This window comes from Sorex fumeus, unplaced genomic scaffold (genome assembly GCF_029834395.1).
Source record: "Sorex fumeus unplaced genomic scaffold, SorFum_2.1 ptg000131l, whole genome shotgun sequence".
NCBI lineage: Eukaryota > Metazoa > Chordata > Mammalia > Eulipotyphla > Soricidae > Sorex > Sorex fumeus.
In genome coordinates, this window is record NW_026606188.1 from 39,493,747 (window position 1) to 39,518,231 (window position 24,485).

The 24,485-nt window shown below is 45.9% G+C and overlaps 1 protein-coding gene across 2 annotated transcripts; it reads right to left on the reverse strand.

Annotated features, from left to right (window-relative positions):
* Positions 1–1,690: 1,690 nt before the first annotated feature.
* Positions 1,691–16,033, reverse strand: TAF13 (TATA-box binding protein associated factor 13). Of its 2 annotated transcripts, none has more exons than XM_056139054.1 (4): positions 15,961–16,033; positions 14,716–14,794; positions 10,379–10,476; positions 1,691–3,295 (listed from the first exon to the last, which is right to left on the reverse strand). In XM_056139054.1, exons 1-4 carry the CDS (start codon positions 15,985–15,987, stop codon positions 3,125–3,127), a joined length of 375 nt encoding a protein of 124 aa, XP_055995029.1. In that variant the 5' UTR covers positions 15,988–16,033; the 3' UTR covers positions 1,691–3,124. The 2 variants fall into 2 exon arrangements, with proteins under 2 accessions (XP_055995029.1, XP_055995028.1); XM_056139053.1 differs by lacking the exon at positions 15,961–16,033 and adding an exon at positions 15,471–15,541.
* Between the last annotated feature and the right edge of the window lie 8,452 nt (positions 16,034–24,485).

A 24,485-nucleotide genomic window follows, 5' to 3' on the forward strand; every position in this document is an offset into this window, starting at 1 on the left:
TGTCCCCCAGCACAGGCCAGGGTCGCTCCTGAGCAGAGAGCCAGGAATAGCCCCAGCACCAAAACGTGTGACCCCCAAACCAAACCAAGATAAAAAAAAAAAAAGTCTCATTTAAAAAAACAAAATCCTATTATCCAGCGTTAATAGCCAAAAAGTAATGCTAATGCCAGTAATAGCACTGCGACCAATTTGCTTGGGAATTACTCCTGGCTCTGTGCTCCTGACAGGCTCGAGCAAACAGGGTGAGTGTGCAAGGGCCCAACCTGTTGTACTACCACTGTAACCCCTTAAACTCTAATTCTTAAAAGACTTCCTTTCTTGGCATGCTGGGGATTGAACCAAGATCTCACACTGAAAGGTAAGTGCTCTACCACTGAGCCACATGGGGGTGCAAGGGGGAGGTCACACCTGGCAGTGGTCAGGGATCACTCCTAACAGGACTCAGGGGACTATAAAAGGTGCTAGGGATCAGCCCAGGTTGGCCCCGGTTAGGCAAGCACCTGCCTACTGAACTATCTCTCCAGCCTCTCTGCATCTGCTTTTATTAGTGATGGACACTGAGAAGGCAGCCAGGGACAATTTGGGGAGAGTACTCCAGCCTCTGACCACAAAAACACCACATCTGACTTTCAGCCTCCAGAAGTGTGAGATTTACATTCTATGGTTTAAGCCCCCCTGTTGAGGATATTTTGTTAGGGAAGCCTGAACAGTCTAATAGATATATGAGGATGAACCCACAGTGCCAATTACTGCAAGTTTCTTTCAAGGAAAAGCCAAGCCTGCTATTTTATTCTCCTATTCCCTTTCCTATTTTCAGCTTACATACAAGAGTTTTTCAATTTTGTTTTTGCAAAAGATTTTTTAAGATGTCACAAAATAGAACATCCAGACCCCGCTCCAGGCTGTCTTCACCAGCGCAATATGGAGGAGGGCAGGTGAGTTTCCCTTCCCCTCCCCAACAGAGCCCCAGTAGCTGAAAACTTCCAGAACTCAACCGCCACCATGCTCACAGCCACTGTCCACAGGCTCAGACAAGCGTCACCCATGAGTGGATCTACAGAAAAACCCAGATATGTGGGACCTATGACCGAAATCTCCAAGTTCACTCAGAGTGGGAATGGGACTCCTCCCCCAATCTCCCAAGTTTACCAGTAGCTTGGCTGCCACACCCACAAACTGCCCCTGGCACCACATCATCTCATCAAAGCCAAATTCCAGAGACTCAGAAATAAAGCTGCTGGGCTGGAGAGATAGCACAGCGGGTAGGGCATGTGCCTTGCACGCGGCCGACCCGGGTTGATTCCCAGCATCCCATATGGTCCCCTGAGCACCGCCAGGAGTAACTCCTGAGTGCAGAGCCAGTAGTAACCCCTGTGCATCGCCAGGTGTGACCCCCCCCCCAAAAAAAAGAAATAAAGCTCCTGAAAGAGAGCAACACAGGCCTCACCCATGAGTGAATCTGCTGTAAATCGTATTCTGAATTTTAGAATTCCTGGAGTGCGTGGCAGTGAACCTCTCATACTCTATCCCACTGATGTACCAAGAGTAGCACACATACAACGGGGTTTAACAAACATGTTAGTAATCTTTATATAAGGGCTTAAGGTTCCATGATGAAATACAACAATCTTCACACAGAGAAAAAATAAAAACAAAAAAGCTATCCATTAAATTTTATGATCACTTCAGAAGCATTATGAGAATAATTAGAATGTTTTTATTGAGATTAAGCAACTTTTTAAAAAAGCTGATAAATCACATATTTAATTTTGCATCATTATTTGTATCAGAAAGTAAAAATTTTCTAGGTACTGATTTATAATGTCTATAAGCAAACAAAAGCATTCAGTTGTACAATTAGTAATCCCTTTAAGTGAATTTTTAATCCTCAATTTAAACTGAATGCAATAATTTAGTATAATGAGCTGAATACACGCTTAACCTGTAAATCCTGAACTACAATACTGGTTTCCATAGCCACATATGGTTTTAATCAAGCACACATTTCCACACTGAACAAGTACTAACAAATGTTAATAAAAATGCCCCAGATGCTTATCCTGCCATCTGCTTTTTAAGCAATGCAATTCCTATTACACAAAGCATATATTTTTAGAAATCAGAAAAAAATCAGTTCCACTAACACTTAACAAATAGCATGTTATAAACCCCAAAGGGTTTAAATTAAAAAAGCCTTCTACAGTCTACCACTGTTCAGTTCTTGGCACCACATGGTCCCTCAGGCATTGGCGGTACTGCCCTGAAGCTCACCGGGGCACTGCCCCTGCTCCCTTCCAGCGCTGCTGGGTGGCCTGAACAATCCTCAGCACCACAGGGCCCAAGGAGCATGGCCCTCACACAGCACCGCAAGCCCAGGGTCCAAGAATCACAGAAGGAGCACCCTGAGGACTGTGAGGCCAAAACACAAAGGCCTTTTTTCCAATAGGGAAGCAGTCAAATGAAACTTCTGGTTTCTCAAAAGCAAATTACTCATGTCATCTGAAGAATAAAGTATATTTAAGATGGAAGCATTCCCACATAAGACTGTTTTAACTTCTCTCAGAAGAAGCAAGAAAAATCACTCACTACCTTTAATAAACCTCTCAACCCCTACTATTAAGATGGAAGCATTCCCACATAAGACTGTTTTCTTGTAACTTCTCTCACAAAAAAAAAAAACAGTCACTATCTTTAATAAACCTCCGGACCACTACTGTTTAAAAAAAAAAAATCAAAGAATGATACACATGTCTCAGCTATCATAGTTAATGGTATCATTTATAATTTACATATTAAGGAGCTACAGTAGTTTACAATGGCACAATAATATCTAATAAATATTACATTATCATTCAAAATAGTGATAAGTCAGGAACTTCATGGTTTCCAAGATATTTCAATGACACATCACTAAAACTTGCTAAGTAATTCAAGTACAGTCATATATAAAGGCAGGCAATTAAAGGCTTGATGATCACTGTAAAACTGAAGACATGAAAATAAAGGCTGAAAATGCTTCACTTCAAATTTCATTTACATAGCTACATACCAAGACCTTATGAAAAATACAGTTATTAGATATGGCTTCCCAAGAAGATAATGAAGCGTCAGGCAGTACAAGGCGTCAAGATCCATAGTTCGCTTCATCAAATGCTTTTCTAGCTCGTTTTAATTCTTCATTCATAGTAAGCAAGTCTTTAACCCTAGCAAACTTCCTTGGATCCTTTCGGATCAAGAAGACAATATCTTCAACTTGGACTCGACCTTGTCTTCCAATTGACATTGCCTTGTGAGTCTGTTACAAAAAAAAAAAAAGAGTATTTAAATCAATGAATTTGGAATAAGTAGTATAAAATAAATTTGTTATGTGCCAAAGGGAGCAAGTCAGGATTGGGAGGGAAACTGGGGATATTGGTAGAGGGAAGGTCAAACTGGTGGTGTTGGAACATTAAATTCTTGAAACAACTGTATAATGAACAACTTTATAAATTATGGTGCTTTTAATAAAAATTGGTTTTGAAAATCAATTACTTTTTTAGGAGGGTGTCTTTGGGTCAAACCCAGTGGTGGGATAATTGTGCCAGGAACTGCTCCTGGCAGTGTTTGGGTAAACACGCGGCACTGTGGACCACAATGGGGTCAGGAACATGCAAGTAAAGCACCTTAATCCCCATACTATCTCTCTGGCCCCTATGTTTAGTTCAATTTATATGTTGGGGGTAACACCCAATGGTGACCAGGGGCTTCTCCTGGGTCAGGGTTACTCCTGCCAGTACTTCAGTCTCCCACATGTTCCAGCTCGCTATTTCTGCTTTATTGATTTAATTTGTATTTAATTCTGGTGGGCTGGAAGTACTCTAATTATTATAGCTACTCATTTGTAAGTCACCTTTCTATTCATGTCTTTTGATAACTTTCTACTGTTTTATTTTGGTCAATACCCTGCATTTTTAGGGATCCCTCCTGGAGGTGCTCAGAGGAACATATGTGGTGCTGGGGCTCAGAGTGGGGTTAGCTGCAAGCAAAGCAAGCATCCGTATGGAGAGCTCAGGGGTGAGCACCGTCAGGAGCGACCGAGAGCACCGATGGGTGTGGCATGTGCACACACAATATAATGAAAGTATTATTTTTACTCAGAGACAGTGAATATCAAGATTCTGGTGACTGTTCGGGGGCCATACCCAGCTGTGATCAAAGATCACTCCTGGTGTACTTCAGGGGACCATATGTGGTGCCAAGGATTGATCCTTGGTTGATATGATGCAAAGGAAGTGCGTCACACACTGTACATTCTCTCCAACACAGACAAAAAAAATTTAATGTGTACACTTGTAAAATCTTATCACGCCGAAGGTTGTATGTTCACGGGCTCACTGGACGGCACTGTTTCACCGCCTGCGTTCGGTGCTCTTGAGCCACTGTGTGTGGCCTGGATCGGAACGGCTGTTGGCCAAGGGCAGACGGAAGAAAAAACGGGGGCCAGGCCGGACTATATCAATAGTAGTTTATTCCAATCCTCTTCACTCCTGTCTTTCTCTGCCTCCTTCTCTCCTGGGCCCCAGTCTTAGAAGCTCTCTCCTTCTGGCTCTGACTCTGGATCTCTGGAGCCCAAGCTCTCTCGCTTCTGACTCCCCTCTCCGAGCTTACGTCTTAGTTTATATAGCAGTCACATAAGGCGGTGACATAAAGGTGGGTTGAATACTGACGAATCAACAAAGAGAGGTAAGACCACTCCTCCAGGAGATTAACTCAAGGATAAAATCTCATCTACAGAGATTACTTCAGATTACTAGGAGATCCGCCCAAGGGTGGGATCCCAACAAGGGTGTGTTCTTCCTTCAGTTAGTAATCTACTTAAATAGTTGTAATAAATCTACTTCTAATATTTCTAGCAATGTCATTCTGTATGAGCACAGTAAGGTAAAGGTAAAGGTAAAGGCCCTCCCGTTGATCGTCGATTTGCTTGAGCGGGCCCAGTAACGTCTCCATTGGAGACTTTGTTGTTACTGTGTCTGGCATATGGAATACTCTCGGTAGCTTGCCGGGCTCTCCGAGAGGGGCGGAGGAATCGAACTCGGGTCGGCCATGTTGGCCGCTTGTAAGGCGAACACCCTACCCGCTGTGCTATCGCTATCACTGTGCTATCGCTATCGCTGTGTTATCGCTCCAGCGTTCACCTTATAAGCGGCCAACATGGCCGACCGGAGTTCGATTCCTCCGCCCCTCTCGGAGAGCCCGGCAAGCTACCGAGAGTATCTCGCCCACACAGCAGAGCCTGGCAAGCTCCCCGTGACGTATTCGATATGCCAAACACAGTAACAACAAAGTCTCCAATGGAGACGTTACTGGGCCCGCTCGAGCAAATCAATGATCAACGGGAGGGCCTTTACTTATGAGCACAGTAAGAGATATAAATTTAGTTTGGTTCTTCCTGAGAACATCTCACTATACATTTCGCAGTCCTCAGGCCAGGTTAATCTTCCTAGCTCCAGCAGGGTCCTAGTCTTGTCGTTACTTACTTTTGGATCACGACAGCATTTGTCCATGATCATGCCCTCAACTTATAGTTGAGTATCGTGGCTCTTTGGCCTGGCCCATTTCGATGCCAGGGTAGCTCACTGCTTGCCCTGGGTCCATTCAGTCCCTCGTCGGGACCCTGCTTTTAGGGTGCTAGGAACTAAGGGCAACTGAGTCAAGAAATCAGATGTCCAGGAGTAAATATTATTCGGAGTCAATCAACTCCCAAGTTACAAAGCATAATATTAACTATCTTCCTGTGTCCACACAGAAAGGACATTGCTTACAAGTTCAGTGTTCTTAGATGGGTGTGACCTGACAAACCTAAGCTACCTGAGGAAGGACAAAAGAGTGTTATCCTACATACATTGAGCGATAGCACAGCGGGTAGGGCGTCTGCCTTGCACGCAGCCAACATGGCCGACCCTAGTTCAATTCCTCCGCCCCTCTCGGAGAGCCCGGCAAGCTACCGAGAGGATCTCGCCTGCACGGCAGAGCATGGCAAGCTCCCCGTGACGTATTCGATATGCCAGACACAGTAACAACAAGTCTCATGATGGAGATGTTACTGGGCCCGCTCGAGCAAATCGATGAACAACGGGAGGACCGTGACCATGACATTAAGCTGGTAATTCTTTTATTATTTTGTACTAAGCAACGAATTCAGAGGGAAAATTGTTATAAAAAATGAGCACAGCCAGGGTTGCAAGAGCAAAGCAGGTAAGGCACTTGCTGGGCACATGTCCAACAAAGGCTCAACTGCAAGCACTGCATATCCCTAATATTTTGGGTGACAGGGATTTTGATCCCCATTCCCGGTGCAGCTTGAAAGCCACCTCATGGGGCTGGTGGGGCATTGTATAGGTGATAGAGGTGCAGGTTTTAGTAGTCCTAACTCAATCCAGGAACTTCCCCAGGGGACGAAGTGGGTCACACAGAAAATGAGAGCATTAAAACAATCATTCAAAGGGCATATGTAAGCCATTACTCATTGCAGCACTCAGCACTATAGCTAGAATATGGAAGCAACTAACAGTTCAATGACAGATGAGTGGATACTAAAGGTATGGACATACACACATACACACACAAATATATATACACAATGGAATACTGTGCACCTGCAAGGAATGATAAAATGATGCAAGTGGATGGATTTGGAAGACACCACGTTAAGTCAGGTGGAGGACAAAAATCAAATGATCTCACTTATCTGCAGTATACAGAGTAAGAGGATGAAGAATGCAAGGTTGCAAAGGGGGGATAGTGACTGGCAGGCTCTCCGACCAGCATGCACAGGAGCAGCACTGAGTATGACCTCCTGCCACTGCAGCCACAGAGATGGAAAGGGAAGGGAGGGAGAGGTAAGGAAAGATAAGTGCAGGGGCCAGAGAGTCAGTGCACTGGGGAAGGCGCTGGGAGAGGCGCCTGCATTGCACACAGATGAACAAGTTCAGTTCCCCGGCACTGCATATGGTTCCGGTTCCCTAAGCACAGAGCCAGGAGAAAGTCGGAGTACAGCTGGGTGTGGGCCCACCTCCCCAAGCTCCCACCCACTCCCACAAAAAAAAAGTACTTAGACACATACACACTCAGAGACAAATAAATGCAAATACATTCAGAGTGAAATACATTTACTTGCTGAAATACTAGTATTTCTGTAAGTTGAGTCAGTGTTCATTTAAAAAAAATTTTGGTCAAATTGTTGACCAATATAGAAATAGATTATAGAAATTATAGAAATCTTGACCCTAGATTATAGAAATGAAGACAGGGAAGGAAATAGAGGGAAGAAAATAAGAAGCAATAGGGGCAGGGGCCTAGGGAACATTGGTGGTGTAGAAGTATGGCATACCAGGGCACTGGTCTTGCACACAGTCAACCTGGGTTCAATTCCTGACACCCCATGTAGTTCCCCAAAGTCCCCTAGAAATGATCCCTGAGAGGAATAAGGCCCAAGCACCGAGAATTACCCAGTGTTAACAACCAAACACAAAACAAAAATAACTAAAAAGAAGTGTGGTATATCTGTATTACTAACCACAGAGCCAACAATACTGAAAACATGACACCTAAACAACCAATCTTAAAGCTGTGCCTGCCAGGAGGCTGCTGGGAGGAACCTGTGGTATGGATGCAACGAAGCTGACACTGCTGATGGGTTTGGTGCTGAAACCCTGGATGCCTGAAACTCTCTTAACTTCGTAAATCACGGTGCCCTAATAAAATTTTAGGTGCTGAAACAGCCACCCCGAGTGATCCGTGAGTGTAATGACAGGAATAAGCCTTGATCACCAGTGGGGGGTGACATTCAGCATCAACCCCGCCCCCCTATAAAGACAAAAAAAAGATAAAATTTTAAAAGAAAACGGGAGTACTCTTCTCTTGAGGCGAAATTCATTTTTATTAAGTGAATCACTATTAGATTTCATACAGTGTTCTAATATACATGCTTGCACCAGTGTACTTTCCCAGCACCAGTGTCCCCAATTTCTACCCATCACCTCCTACCCCACCCCAATGTCTGTCTGTCTGTCCGTCCGTCTCTGTCTCTGTCTCTGTCTCTCTCTCATTGTGGTTTGCAATACAGATACTGAAAGGTTGTTTTATATATCCTTTTACACACTGTTAACACTCAGTTCTTGTCCAACGTGATCATTTCCAACTATTACTGTCATACTGGTGCCTTCTCTATCTTACCTATCCTCGGCCCCACACACATTTGTGGTAGATTCCAACCACTGACCAGTCCTCCTGAGGCTAAATTCTCTACACCACACTTCACGCAAATGCAATACTGTTCAAGATAACCCAGTGTGTCAGGTGATCTGCAACTTAATTTGTAAGCCACCCACTTTTTGGTCCCAACTTTTTAAGGCACGGAGCTCATTCTTCGTCTTGGAGATTCACACCATACATCTCAACCTGAGGTGTGTAACTTTTCCTTTACAATTCCTTCTCCACCCTGAAGATTTGCCCACATCTCACTTGAGGTGTGCATGCTCAGTTTTCCCCCGGGAGTCTGTATTTTCTCTTGAACATGTATCTCTCTCCCCCTCATAGTTCTCTAAATAAAAACTTCACTTTGCACACACAAGAGAGATACATATATAATACGTGCAGACACACATGTATCTCCATCCCTGTAGGATAACACTGGTTTGTCCTTTCTGCCTTGCCAGAGAGCTTAGGTTAATTGGGTTACTCCCACCACAGTGCTTCCATTCCTGTATTTGTAACTTCTTTCTTTGTGCTCTGTTAACTTGTAAATATTGCTTTTCTCTTCGCTTCTCTTAAATTCTCTGCATAGTTAATTCAGATCAATGTCCTTTTTGTCTGGACACAAGAAGACAGTAAATGCCATGCTTTTGTAAAGTGGGAGTTAATTGAGTCTCAATGATATTTAGCCCCTGGGCATCTGTTCTCTAGAATTAAGCCTCAGCTGCCCTTACATTTTAGCATCCCAAAAGCAGGAACTGGATGGACCCAGGGTAAGCAGTGAGCTATGTGCTACCCTGGCATCAAAATGGGCCTGGCCAAAGTGCCAAAATGCTTAACTATAAGAGCTTGGTCATGGACAAATGCTGTCATGATCCAAAAATTATTAACTAGATTCAGACCCTGCTAGAGTTAGGAATGATTTATCTGGCCTGAGCACTGTAGCCTGAGTCTGTGGCGAGATGTTCCCAGGAGAGCCACAACACAAGCCTCAATGTATCTCTTACTGTGTTCATACAAAATAACTAATATTAAGAAGTAGAACTAAGATGTTAATTAAGATGTTAATTGAGTTATTGGACTGAGGAAAGGAGAAAAACACCTTAAGTGTTATTTTGTCCTTGAGCAAAGAAAGGGCTTTCTTATGTTGATTTTGCTATGGAAATGAGTGCATAGCAGACTGGGTATAGGTCTGCCTCCAGGGCTGGGAGTTGGGGAGAGGGGAGAGGGGAGAGTTGATGGGAGAAGAGAGAGCAGGGCAGCAAGATGGAGCACAGAGAGATGAGCGGGAGACGGGAGACCGAGAAGGGAATGAGGGGAGGTGTGAGAATAGAATGGGGGGCTCAGAGAGACCGGAACAGGCGTGTGGGGAGAATGGGATAAATGGCAACTGATCCATCAACTGGCTTGGTCCTCGTTTCCTCCTCCATCTGCCCCATGGCCTGGGCCGCAGGGCTGGGGGAGCAGCCTGAGGACCCCCCTTAATGTGGGTGGTCCTCGTCCCTGGGGTCTTCCCTGGTCGCCCTTGGAGATTAAACACATCCTTAGTAATATTTACTAACCAATCATTTCCACAAAACAGGTATTGAATTAGGTCAATATTCTTCACCATTTTCACATTTGCAGGCTAGGAAAAATAAAAATATTCCATAGGCCAGCTGACAGCTAAAACAGAAACAGAAATCAATATAGATAGTATTTTATTTATTAAGCCCAGTGCTATAAAGTTGTAATTCTTAGGTAGTATGTCTGTTGCTTTGACTGGGGGGAATTTGTGTGTGTATGTGTGTGTGTAGGGGGTGTGTACACACATGTGCACATGATTTTAGATCATATGTGGTGTTGCTCAGGGCTTACTCCTGTGCTCAGGAATCACTCCTGGATGGGCCCAGGGGACTCAGGTGACACTGAGGACTGAACCAGGGTCAGCTACAATCCAGGCAAAGCACTTTATCTGCCATACTATCTCTTCGGCTCCAAGGTGGAAAACTTATGATGAACCTCAGGATATTTCCATAGACTGGTACTGGCCCACAGACCACAGGATGAAGTAGAGGAAGGTACAGTATTTTTAAAGGAAGCAATAATTCTAGTCTTATCTAAAAGAACTTTAAATCTATTTATTAATTATAAAGAACCTTACCATTTCAGTGATGAATTCTATGACAAGGTCTTCAAGAATATCCACTGATTCTGTATAGGGATTCTGGTCATCGCCAAACCCGTACATCATACATCGCACTGGAAAAGAAAATTTCAAGTCTTGTTTACTTAAACATTATTAACAGCCTGATCAACTTTTTTTTCTCAAATTAACACTGAATCAACTTACAGAAATACTGGTATTTCAACAAGTAAATATATTTCACTATGAATGTCTTTGCAGTTATTTGTCTCTGAGTGTGTATGTGTGTAAGCACCTTTTTTTTGTGAGGGGGTGGGAGTTTGGGGGGCTGGGCCACACCCAGCTGTACTCCGAACTTTCTCCTGGCTCTGTGCTCAGGGAAACATATGCAGTGCCGGGGAACTAAACTCGTTCATCCGTGTGCAATGCAGGCGCCTCTCCCAGCGCCTTCCCCAGTGCACTGACTCTCTGGCCCCTGCACTTATCTTTCCTTACCTCTCCCTCCCTTCCCTTTCCATCTCTGTGGCTGCAATGGCAGGAGGTCATACTCAGTGCTGCTCCTGCACATTCTGGTTGGAGAGCCTGCCAGAGTTGCCGTACGTTTCCTGGCTGTGGAGTTTGTACATATTTTAGGGGTATTCAACAGGAGTCCCCTGGTGAACACCCCTAAAATATGTCCCAAAGTGTCTTCAGTTGTGGAGCTCAACACATCTATCTGTGGTGTGGCCGGAAACCATCATGGCACCAGGGATTAGAGAGCAGAGCTGCCGGTGCCGGGATGTGGTGGCACCAGGGATTCTAAGACCTGGCTTTTGCCAGGAAAGTGTTTGAAGCTACTGGGCTATAGCCACAGGCCCCTGGTTTGGGAAAGAAAGAACACCTGAGCCCATTATCAAAGGTAGGAGTTTTATCCTTCTTACTGCTGCCCAAAAGAGTCAATCCTGGGGCCAGAGAGATAGCACAGGGGTTAGGCACTTGCCTGGCATACAGCAGACCTGGTCTGATCCCCAGCACCACATATGGTCCCCTGAGCACTGCCAAGGATCACTATAGAGCACAAAGACAGAATAGCCCCTAGCACCCCTGGACATGGCCCAAACCCCCTCTCCCCCCAATCCAACCAAAAAGGTCAATCTTGTAGACTGAGTAGAATAGACAAAAAATCAGAATCTTTATGCCATCTCGTATCTCACTGCTCACCGTCTTCCTGCCTTGTCCATTCCCTTTATCCAAAGCTCCAATTTCATTTTTACTCCAGCTCCTGGGCAGGACCCATGTAACTTTTGGATTTTAGCTACCCTCTGCTCCTACTGCTACAGAGCAAGAAAGAGTAAAATTAATGGAGACAGGGCTGAAGCGAGCACAGGAATTTAGGCACTTGTGTTGTATGAGGTTGAATCCATTCAATCCCTTGCACCACCAGGAGTGATCTCTGACACAGAGACAGGAGTAAGCCCTGAAAACTGCCAACTGTGATCCCCCCAAAAATCCAAAAGTGTAATACACACACACACACACACAGGAAAATATGTGCTTCAGTCCCAGAATTACTATCACTATCACCCCGTTGTTCATCGATTTGCTCAAGCGGGCTCCAGTAACGTCTCCATTTGTCCCTGTCATGTGCTAGTGTAGCCCGATGACATATTGGGGGCTCTTTCAGGGTCAGGGGAATCAGGACCATCATTGTTACTGTTTTTGGCATATCAAGTACGCCACGCGTAGTTTGCCTGGCTCTGCCGTGTAGGCAGGATACTCTCAGTAGCTTGCCGGGCTCTCCGAGAGGGATAAAGGCTTTTGGAGCAGCCTCTAATCACCTTTACAAGTGATCCCAGTCAGCATTATTTGTGGGCATGATACTCTCAGTAGCCTGCCGGGTTCTCTGAGAGGTGAGAACTAGAGAATAAGAGGTTCATGGCTGCATGCTTTCAGGAGCTTGGTTTTATAGTCTCTGGATCCTGGCCATTGATGGGGTTACATGGCAGTTGGTGGGTGTAACTGTCTAGCTACTGGAAGATGGGGGATCTGGGTGGTGGAGGCCCAGTCCCGAACTGAGCAGGCTTGGAGATCTCAGCCCCAGGTCCCGCACACCTGGGTTCCTCTGCCGGTTCCTTCATGCGTGAGGCTCATCCAAGCGTGTGCAGAGTGGCCTCAGCATGGCTGTGACTGGGTCCAGGAGGTCTTCAGCTGCCAGGGCTCTGCTCGGGCCGAAGGGGAAACTCAAGGGGCCCCGGTGAGGACAGCCAGGCACGGGGGGGCAGGAGACTCTAACTTGTTCTCTTCCGGAAGCTTGGTTTTATAGTCTCTGGATCCTGGCTGTTGATGGGGTTACATGGCAGTTGGTGGGTGTAACTGTCTAGCTACTGGAAGATGGGGGATCTGGGTAGAGGAGGTCCAGTCCAAAACCGAGCAGGCTTGGAGATCTCAGCCCCGGGTCCTCTGCCAGTTCCAGAATTACTGTCACTGTCCTCCCATTGTTCATCGATTTTCACGAGCGGGCCCAGTAACGTCTCCATTATAAGACTTGGTTGTTACTGTGTTTGGCATATTGAATACACCACGGGTAGCTTGCCAGGATCTGCCATGCGGGCGAGATACTCTCAGGAGCTTGCCAGGCTCTCCGAGAGGGGCGGAGGAATCGAACTCAGGTCAGCCATGTTGGCCACTTGCAAGGCAAATGCCCTACCCGCTGTGCTATCACTCCAGCCCTAATTAAAGATAAATATCTAAGTTCATTGCTTTAAGAAAATATCAATCTCTGGGCCAGGAAGTAACTCAGCATACTAAGTACACACTCTGGATGTGTGCAGTGTCTGGGTCTGATACCCAGAACCACATGGTCCAGGCAACTTCCTGCCAAAAGCAAGTGCTGCAAGTAGCCCCTGAGCACCATGAGGTGTGGCCCAAAATTATAAAACTAAAGTATCAGGCTGGAGCGATAGCACAGCGGTAGGGCGTTCGCCTTACAAGCGGCCAACATGGCCGACCCAAGTTCGATTCCTCCGCCCCTCTCGGAGAGCCCGGCAAGCTACCAAGAGTATTCGATATGCCAAACACAGTAACAACAAAGTCTCCAATGGAGACGTTACTGGGCCCGCTCAAGCAAATCGACGATCAACGGGAGGGCCTTTACCTTTACCTTAAAGTATCAGGACCCAAAAAAAGTCGAGCAGATATTATGAATTTGTCTTACATGCATATAACCCGGGTTTGGCCACAAATGACACACCGGCTCCCCCGAGCACTGCCAAGAATTATCTCTGATCTTTGGCTATACCTGAGCTCAGCTGGGTGTAGCCAAATCCAAAAGATGAATAAAATCTAGTTCTTACTTTCTGCATTTATGACTTGGGTGAGTGGGGGTGGGGGGATGGGGGATGGGAGACAGGCTGATCCATACCAGCAACACTCAGGGACTTTTCCTAGCTCTGTGCTTAGGAATGGCCCCTGATGGTATTCAGGAGATTGTAAGTGGTGCCAGGGATAGAACCAGGATCAATCACATGTGAGGCAAGTGCTTAAATCCTGATACTATCTCTCCAGCCCTGCATTTTTGTGACTTTCTTTTTCGGTACCATAAACTAAGATTTTCACATAACATTCTAAAGGGTCCCAATTTTTAAAATGACCACGTTTTTCACATGAAAAAGGTACATACATATATAAACTCAAATGTACACATAAATATATCCATATACATGGGCTATGATCACTAAAAGTTAAATACCTGGGGCTGGAGAGACATTACAGCAGGTAAGGCACTTGCCTTGCATGTGGTTGACCTGGGTTCATACCCCATCATCCCAAAAGTACCTCCAAGCAACTGCCAGAAGTGATCCATGAGCACAGAGCCAACAGTAAGCTCCCGAGCATGGCTGGGTGTGTATGTGTACCCTCTCCGCCCCACACACACACACAAAAAAGGTTAAATTTTTTGTACGTGTGCAGTTTCAGGGATCTAACTCAGGGCCTCAGACCTGCAAAGCAAGAACTCTACCATCATGGAATCATGAAATCATGTCCTTTAACTCTAAACAGCACTGAGAGAACCTCCCAAGCAGAGTGCAGAGGCCCCAGAGTTCGGGGGAGAAGGAGGCCACTCTCTGTGACCAGGATTGTTCAGTGCTTGGCTATGATGTGGAGTCACTCTCTACAGTGCTCGGGTGACTGTGGGGAACCAGGAGCTGAACTCTGGCCCTCTGCAACGCAAAGCCCTTGAGCTATTTCCCTGACCTCTAGAGGATATTTCTCAGTTTGAGGATACTGTCCTCATAAGGGAAACATATTCAGGACATAAATCTACTTTGAACAAACATGACCGAAAATGACTATCATAAAATTTCCGTCAGACTTACATTCTTTAGAAAACAGTCTTTTTCTTTTACCCTGTCCACCTTCAGCACCTCCTCCGATTTCTTCATTTTCTTCTTCAAACTAGAAGATGCACATACAGAAATGTCAAGAATTGTATTTGATTGCGCGCGACTTTATTTATTTATTTATTTGCTTTTTGGGGTCACATCCGGCGATGCTCAGGGGTTACTCCTGGCTCGTGCACTCAGGAATTACTCCTGGCTCGTGCACTCAGGAATTACTCCTGGCTGTGCTTAGGGGACCATATGGGATGCTGGGATTTGAACCAGGGTCAGCCGTGTGCAAGGCAAACGCCCCACCCGCTGTGCTATCACTCCAGCCCCTGCCCTCGACTTTTAAATACATATGTGAGTATAAAAACATACACATAGGTGGCATTTTCAACACTAATATCTCAGGAAGCCCAAAGAAAGTGGCAAAAAAGAAAAAAATCAGGAATCTGGCATTTCAGGGGCTTTATAAACAATGTCCCTAACAATCTGACAGCTTGCACAGTGGTCCCAATGACCTTACTTTTTAAAAAAAAAAAAAAAGAAAGAAAACAAAAACCGTGGTTGAGAGAGAGAGCAGAATCTCGGAGGCTTGCCTGGCACGCTGCCCACAAGGTTAGATCCCCGGGATCACAAATCGAATCCAGCCAGGAACGACCCCACGGGACGGAGCCAGGAGTAAGCCCGGAATAACGCAGGGTGTGGCCCAAACCCAAAAGTCCGCCTGTTGCCACTTCCGTTATTACCGTGCGCGGGTACCGGGCCGAGGCTGACATTTACTAAAACACCCCCTGATGCAGTTCCAGGAACGTTCTCGAACACCCCTCCTCTCATCCTCAGAAACCCGAGGCTCTTAGAGCAGAACTACGGGCTGCGATGCTTGGCTCACGGCCGTGTGACCAGCCGACGTTACAAGGCTGAAATGCAGCCGGCGAGTACCCTGTACCCGAGGGAATCCTACTCTGATCGCTGCTGCCTTTCCTTCCGGTGGGGCTCCAGGTGGTATCGAAGCAACGCCAGGGCGAGGGGGCACCTTCCCAGTCGTGCTTCGCGCCCCGCACTCCCCGCACTCCCCGCACTCTGGAAAGAGGCATCCCCGGGCACGGGCGAGCCCGGCGCGAGGTCCCCGCGCTCCCGCGCCAGAACGCGCCCCGGAAGCCGCCTCCGACCTCAGCGTCCGCTACCGTGCGCGAGGGGACGGAAACAGGGCGGGTGGGGACAGCGGCGCTCACTCACAGTAGGGTCCTCCTCCTCGTCGGCCATGGCGGCCTGGCAGCCCGCCCGGACTGAAGCCCCGCGCCGCGCGCCTGCGGCCTTATACCACTTCCGCCGGCGCGCTTCCGGTGACGTCAGATGTGGGCGTGGCCCGGGCGTGGTCCGCCTCCGCGAGAAGCCCGGTGCCGGGCTCAGTGGCAGTTCGTAGGGTGAGCCCTGTCTGCAGAAATCCCTTAGCAGGAATTAAGAATTAGCCAAGGTTGAAACCTTCAGGAGTGGGCCCTGGCTTCCCTGAACACCGCTTGGAAGGCCAAAAGTTAATCGATTAAAAAGACTTTGCAGATCATCAAGAACTAATCATCAAGAACACTAAAGTGTTTAAATAAAGTGTAGAGGGGGGATGTTTTACATACATAGACCTTGCCTATTTCATGTCACTGTCACTGTCACTGTCCTCCCGTTGTGCATCGATTTTCACGAGCGGGCCCAGCTCCAAAATATATTAGCACAGAGTTTTTTAAAGTTTTATTAATGACAGGTAAGACATGATTATTGCCGTAAAGAGATCCAAGTATAAAAATTTAATGCTATGTATTTTTAGATCCAGAGTTGAAAACTTGCTTATGTAAATGAAAATAGGTATTTTATACTGTATTAAACGCTTGTGGGTTTTTTTTTTTTTTTTTTGCTTTTTGGGTCACACCAGCCGATGCTCAGGGGTTACTACTGGCTCTGCACTCAGGAGTTACTCCTGGCAGTGCTTGGGGGACCATATGGGATGCTGGGAATCGAACCCGGGTTGGCCGCGTGCAAGGCAAACGCCCTACCCGCTCTGCTATTGCTCCAGCCCCTGTATTAAACGGTTTTAATTTCCTTGTTTACATAGCTTAAAATCATAGAAAAATCACATATTGGCTCTTACTGATTTCTTTTCTGATCGTTCTATTTGCCATGTCTTGAAGTTTTGTTGGAGCAAGCAAAATAAAGTAAATTTATTATGTGTCGAAAGGGCAGGTTGGGACTGAGAGGGAAACTGGGGACATTGGTGGAGGGAAGGTCACACAGGTGATGTTGGGAACACTAAATGCCTGAAACAACTGTATTATGAGCAACTTTGTACATCGTGGTGTTTTAATGAAAATAAAATATATACAAATAAAAATTATTTTGCAAAGAGATGCAAGTTACTGGCTAGGCACTGTGTATCTTGAAATTTTGTGGGAGTGTTTATGCTTGTAGGCTGGGGCATTATGAACCAAAATCTAGGGCTGTAAGAGGTTTTGTAAACGGGCGATGATGACACACAACAGAAAGCTATCCCCAAATACATTGTTCTTGAATGTTCAGCTTAAATAGTAATGTGAATGAAAAGTCTGCTTATAATTATCTGAGCCTAGAATCCATCTTTATTAGCATATAAACACAAAGCATTTCCTATGTTCTTAAATTACATTAAATTTTCTAGGAATGGAACTCTCCTGAAGTTTGCTGAGATAATGTACTTTATTTTATTTGGAACGTGCTAAGAACTGTTAATTATATCACAACATTAACCCACAGTAGGATACTCACTGAAACCTGTGTGCATTTGTAGCTTCTCTCTGATCAATACTACTTATAGGTACAACCATCTGAAATTGTTACTATACCTCTGCATTCCTAAAAAAAAAAAATGCTGAAATAACTGAATTAAAAAGAGGGGTTTTCTTGGCAGGAAAAACTGCTTAGTGGGCCAGAGAGAAAGTACATGAGGTAAAATGCCTTTGCCTTGCACACAATTGACCTGGATTGATCCCTGGCACCACATATCAGAGTGATACCTGAGCATAGAGCCAGGAGTAAATCCTGAATACTGCTGGATGTGGCCAAAATAAATTAAAAAGTAAATTTGTGAGGGGATGATGAAGGGTGAAGTTGCAGAAAAACCTTTGACACCCCCTAATATTGTCATGTCTGAACATTTACATAAAAGACATTACATTTTATTTATTTTACTTTTTAGTTTACTGCTGTGCAGAGGAAAAAACCCAGGGTCTCATCAAGGCCCCACCACTGAGCTACATCCCCAGACCTTTATTTTACTTCTAAGTTACATTTAGTCCACTATCTATTTTTATTTGATTTTAATGGGAGTGGGTTACACCAGTGATGCTCATGGGCTCTGTGCTCAGGAGTGATCCCTGGCAGTGCTCAGGGGATTTGAACTGGGGTCAATGGGAGGCAAGATAAGTGCCTTAACTCCTGGACTATCTCTCCAGCCCTAGGGTATTATGTGTTTTTAAATTATGTGTGTAGTTAAGTATATTAGTTAATCATATGTGATAAATTATACCAAAAACATAGCTTAAAACAGTGAAACATTTCTCCATCTCCCATGGTCCAAAAATTGGTACAGATTAACTGGGCACCTCGAATCAAGCGCCTTGAACTTCAGTTGGGGGTGTAGGATGGGATCCTGGTCTCTTTTGAAGCACTGATGGCTGAAGAGCCTCTTCCAGAAGTGCTCCCACAGCTGTCAGAGGGATTTTTGTTCCTTGTAAGTCCTTCCAGTTGTTGGACGAGGGCTGTGGTTCTTTATGACCATCATCAGAGGCTTGTCTCTATTCTCAGTCCCTTGGTATTCTCCACAGGGCAGATTACAACATGGCAGCTGATTTCCTTCTGAGCAGATGAACCAGAAGCCCAGGAAGAACACTCAAGACAGAAGCCACATTTTTGAGAAAAAAAAAAGTTTTTTCCATTTTGTGTATCTCTGCCTCAAATGTGACATTCCATCCTTTCTTTCCCATCTACTCACAGAAGTCAGTAAATGCAGCCCACCTCAGGGAGAGATGACAGAAGGGCACCACTATTCAATAGCAGAGATCAGTTAAGGCTGTCTACTCACCAGAGTGGGCTGCACTCCCTGAATGTCACTCACAATAACAAAATAACAACACGTGTATTTGAAGGACTGTTAAATCTGATAGGCCGGAGAACAGCACTATTAGATTATAATGAAGTGTTAGCTGTGTGACAGCAGCCGGGACAAACCCCCACAGTGCCTAGCAATAGAGGAGCAGATATCAGGGGCTCCCAAACTTATCTGACCTACCACCTTTTCCAGAAAAAAAAAACTATCTAGAGCACCTCTAAAAATGTATCTTCTTTAAGAGAGAATGAAGTGCTCCCCCAATTGCATCCGAGGCTATTATTATTCCAATGCCCCTGAGGGGTTGTATCACCCACTTTGGGAAAGACTGTTCTAGATATATATCAAGGAATACTATGCAGCCATCAGAAAACTAAGATGCATAGAGCTTGAAAACATGGATCTGGGGCAGGAGTGATAGTACAGAGGGTCGAGGTGTTTGCCTTATACATGGCTAGCCCAGATTCAATCCCCAGCACCCCGTATGGTCCCCCCAACCCTGCCAGGAGTGATTCACCACAGGGTGTAGCCCCCAAATAGGACAAACAAATGAAACATACAGCTGTTTAAAGAAAGACAGTGAGGGGCTGGAGCGACAGTACAGCGGGTAGGGTATTTGGCCTGCACACGGCTGAACCGGTTTGATTCCCAATATCCCATATGGCCCCCCGAGCACCGCCAGGAGTGATTCCTGAGTGCAAAGCCAGGAGCAACCCCTGTGCATCGCCGGGTGTGACCCAAAATGCAAAATAAATAAATATTTAAAAAATAAAGAGACAGTGATAAAGATGAGACAGTATATATATATATATATTTATACATATGTATATATATTTACACTAAATATGCAAACTAAAAACATACAACAGTGCACATTTGATAGGAACATATGAAAAAGCATAGACATTTGATACATTAGACAGGTTGAGGGGTAGTAGAAATGAAAATAGGGATGAAAGGAATGCGTGAATTGAAGGACTTTGGATGGGTCCATAATAATAATAATATTTAATCAACTTGTGTACAATGACAATAACTCAATCTTCAAACCTGAGGTTCAAAATTAAGTGCAAAATTACTGCAGTGTTGCCGCTGGAATTGTGAGTCAGTGTGAAGTACATGCTTGACATGCAGAAAACCTGGGTTTCATTTTCAGTTCCTTACACACTTCTTACTTGCTATTGCATTTTCTGGTTATTTACATACACACTTTATCAAGTCTTCGAAATTGTATTGAGAACAATCTGTTTTTCATTCGTCTTTGAGTTCCCAAAGGCTATCTCATTCCTGAGTCTGAGGAGTCCCTGCAGCAAACAATGGTAGCATAAATTAATGCCTGTTTAACATCCCTTTTCAATATGTTGTGATTCAAATGAAGCTTCTTGCAAGCTGTGCCTTGGGGCTGAACTTTCTCTTTGGTGAAACCAGAATGCCACAGTCCTGATCCCCATGACTGATCAGCATTAGCCACAGTGACCACAACCCTAACAAACAAGCCACTGTTCTTGGCTGATTGGCATTTGGCAACAACTTCCCGTTCCCCAGTGGAAGCAGAAATGAATCCAGAAAGGACTATCTGAATTGTGTCCCCAGTCAGTGGAACTTAATTTATTCCCTGTAGTCGAGCTACAAGAGCCAATGACCCACACTTTGGCCTCGTGTGAGGTTATGGGCTTCTCCAGGGTGACAGAAACACAGTGCTTGGAACAAAATCAAGGCAGATCACTGTTAGTGGAGAGTTTCCTAATTCTAGGTGGTATGAAAATAGGAAAGTGAGCTTTGAAGTCGGACAGACCTGGGTTTGGATCTTACAGCTATGTAACCTCATCCAGGGGCCTTCTTTAGGCATCAGATTTCTTATGTAATTAACATTTTTAATTTGGGGGGTTTTGGACCATACCCCCAACTCGGTGGTGCTCAGTGATTACTTGGGGATCATTCCTGGCGGGGCTCAGGGGACCATATAGGATGCCAGGACTGACAGGTCAGCCACATGCAAGGCAAGTGTCCTACTCACTACACACTCTCTCCAGTCCCTTGAATGACTCCTTCCTTCCTTCCCTCCTTCGTTTCCTTCCCTCCCTCTCTTCCCGCCTTCCTTCCTTCCTTCCCTCTCTTTTCTTTCTTCCTTTTTGGTTTTTGAGCCACACCCAGCTGTACTCTGGATTTACTACTCCTCACTCTGCGGTCAGAGATTACTCATGGCAATGCTCACGGGAACCGTATGGGATACCAGGGATTGAACTTGGGTCAACTGTGTGCAAGGCGAACATCCTACCCTTTGTACCATCACTCTGGCCCCTGGATTTCTTATTTTTTAAAATCCTGCAAAATATGAGGCTGGAGATGTGGCTGAACCATATAACTAATGCCTTTGAGTTTATCTGACCTGGGTTCAAATCCTGGCACCACCACCACCACAAAATAAAATAAAATAAAAGTCTTGGTAAAAATACTGTCAGGGACCAGAGCAGCAGCACAGCAGGTGGGGAATTCATTTGTCTCACATGCAGCTGATCTGGGTACACCCCCGGGTGCCCCAAATGGTCCACCAAGTCCTGCCAAGAGTAAGACCTGAACACTGCCAAGTGTGGCCCAAATATCAAACAAACAAACAAACAAACAAACAAAAGTAGATAGAAAAGGGTATCTGTTGCCACTCTGGTTTTTAGGTCACGCCTGCTGTGCTGGAGTTGGGGGTCCCTCCTTTATTGGTGCTCTGGGGAACATGTTGTGTCCTGGATAGAATCTGGGGTTCCTGCTGCAAAGTCTATATTCCAGCCCTATAAGCTTCCTGTCTGACCCCAAAAAGAGTAAGCTTTTAAAATACTTTTGTTGGGTATTGGGCACTCCTGTGGTGCTCAGGGGTTACTTTTTGTTTTTGTGTCACACCCGGCTGTGTTCACAGGTTACTCCTGGCTGTGTATTCAGGAATCACACCTGACAGTGCTCTGGGGACCATATGGGCTGCTGGGGATTGAACCTGGGCTGGCAGCACGCAAGGCAAATGCTCTACCAGCTGTTCTATCTCTCCAGCACTCAGGGGTTACTTCTGTGGTAATTGGGAGAGCTCAAGGTCCAGGGATCTGGCCTGGGCCTCCCCCATGCAAAGCCAGCTATTGACCTATCTCCCTGGCCCCTTAAAATTATTTTTCTTTTTTTTTTGTGAAGTAACACTAAATTACAATATATAAATTTCAGGTGAGCATCACTGAAAATCAGAATGTGCGTATACTACATTAAGGTCTCCACTGAAAGGCTAACTACACACACACACACACACACACACACACACACTCACTCCATTCATTACTCTCCATTGTTCTGCTCTACCCAGCCATCTTCCTGCTCCAGGATTACTCCTGGAGGGGCCTGGAGGACTATATGAGGATCAAACCCAGATGGACCATGTGCAAGGCAAGTGCCCTACCCATTGTATTCTCACTCCAGACCTGTTTTAGAGTTCTTTTTTATTTTGGCTTTTTGGGTCACACCTGGCAATGCTCCTGGTCTCCTGGCTCTGCACTCAGAAATTACTCTTGGCGGTGCTTGGGGGACCACACGAGACGCCGAGGCTTGAACCCAGGTCGCCTGCATGCAAGGCAAACGCCCTCCCAATGCACTATTGCTCCTGTCCAGTCTTAGGGAATTCTTGATGAAAGGTTCCAATGCCAAGACAATTAGGGAGTTTTGTTTTTGAGCTCTGAGCAGTTCTTTTTCATTTTCCATGTGTATGTTAATGCTTATATCTGGATTTGTCTTGTGTCCTGCTGCGTATATCTTCCATTTTTTAAAAATTATTTCTGGAGGCTGGAGCGGTAGCACAGCGGGTAGGGCATTTGCTTTGCATGCGGCTGACCCGGGAGTGATTCCCAGCATCACATATGGTCCCCTGAGCACCGCCAGGAGTAATTCCCTGAGTGCAGAGCCAGGAGTAACCCCTGAGCACCGCTGCGTGTGACCCAAAAAGCAAAAAAAAATTATTTCTGCATCTTCGTTTGTTCTTGGGAGGGCGTCTATCTTCTGCATCAGCCCTTTTGGTCACATTTCTCCATCCTAGCTCCAAGGAGGCGTTAGCAGCTTTTCTTCTTTTGAGTGTAGATGCGCACTGCGGCCAGCAGAGGACACTGCAGCCGGCTCCACCCCCCCACCCCACCCCCGCACCGTCCCCTCCCCTCCCCGCCCCAGAACCTGAGCCACAAAGGAGAAACCCCTGCAACTGTCTCAGCCTGAAGATTGAAGCAGGTGGGGCTGGGCGTAAGGAGTTCAGTGTATTGGGATCTGTGGCTTGGCTTCCTCCACCTGATGCAGGCAGGTAGGTTAGGGAAGCGCCCCCCCAACACACATACCACCACCACCATCACCATAATGGCAAAAAAGAAAATGAAATTTCTGGGATGAATAAAGCCACTAGTCCTAAGTCTGACCCACTTTATGGATACAGAAAGCCAGACCTGATAAGACCTTCTCCAGCAACAGACCCCTAGGAAACTGGGCCCCTCCCTATAGAAAGAACCTGAAGGAAATTACTGGAGAACCCTTAATTCCTTCTTTTAATCCAATTACCCCGCAGCTAGCCCAGACCAGAGAAGTCTTCCATCCTCTGAGAAAAAATCCAGCAAAACCAAAGGTGAAGAAAAGGAATTTCGGGGGCTGGAGTCATAGCACAGCGGGTAAGGCATTTGCCTTGCAGGCGGCTGACCCAGATTCAATTCCCAGCATCCCATATGGTCCCCTGAGCACCGCCAGGAGTAATTCCTGAGTGCATAAGCCTGGAGTAACCCCTGTGTAGCGAGATGCGACGCCCCTCCCCCCCAAAAAAAAGGAAGAAAGAAAAAAAAAGGAGTTTCAAAGGTCACATCCAACTCTACCCACTTAGCAACAACCCTAGCAATGAACTCTTGTCTAGGTAGAAACCCCCTATGTAACAAGTATAATTAGCCACCTTGAACAAAGAAAGGGTGTGCATAAGCTGCCTTTTTTTGGGTGGTCAGGCCCAGGATGCACAGGGGTTACTCCTGGCGGTTCTCAGGAGACCATATGGGATGCTGGGAATCGAACCCAGGTCGCCTGCATGCAAGGCGAACGCCCTACCCGCTGTGCTATCACTCCAGTCCGCATCTCCCCTCTTGCAATGTGTACTTTCATACTTTTGTGTCTAATGCTGAGATACCTGTCGGGGCTCTCTCTGACCTTGGAAAAGCCCACTTTCTCTCTTGAGCAATTACTCTCCAGTCTCTCCCACTTTCTCTTCCTCCTCGCCTTCAAAACCTCCAAATAAAATCTTTTACTTCACTGCTCGTCTACTCTTGAAATTGCTTTCTGTGAGGTAAGACAAGAACCCAGTTACCCTGGGTCCTGGGTGGCAGAGGATTGGGAGAAACTGACTTTCTCCTCGGAGCTTCACATAGTCACCAGAGAAACCCACCGACATCAAACCCACCTCTCCAGCTGTCAATCTCCGTTCATAAAGCGTTGTCGTGAACCGGTGTCCAAATACCGGCATTCCCGGTAAAAGTTGAAAGTGACCCTGTTATTGGTCGATTGGCTCGAGCAGGCCCCAGTAGGCCCCAGTAACGTCTCCTTCATCCTAGCCCTGAGATTATATTCAAGGCTCTTTAGGAGAATGAGACCC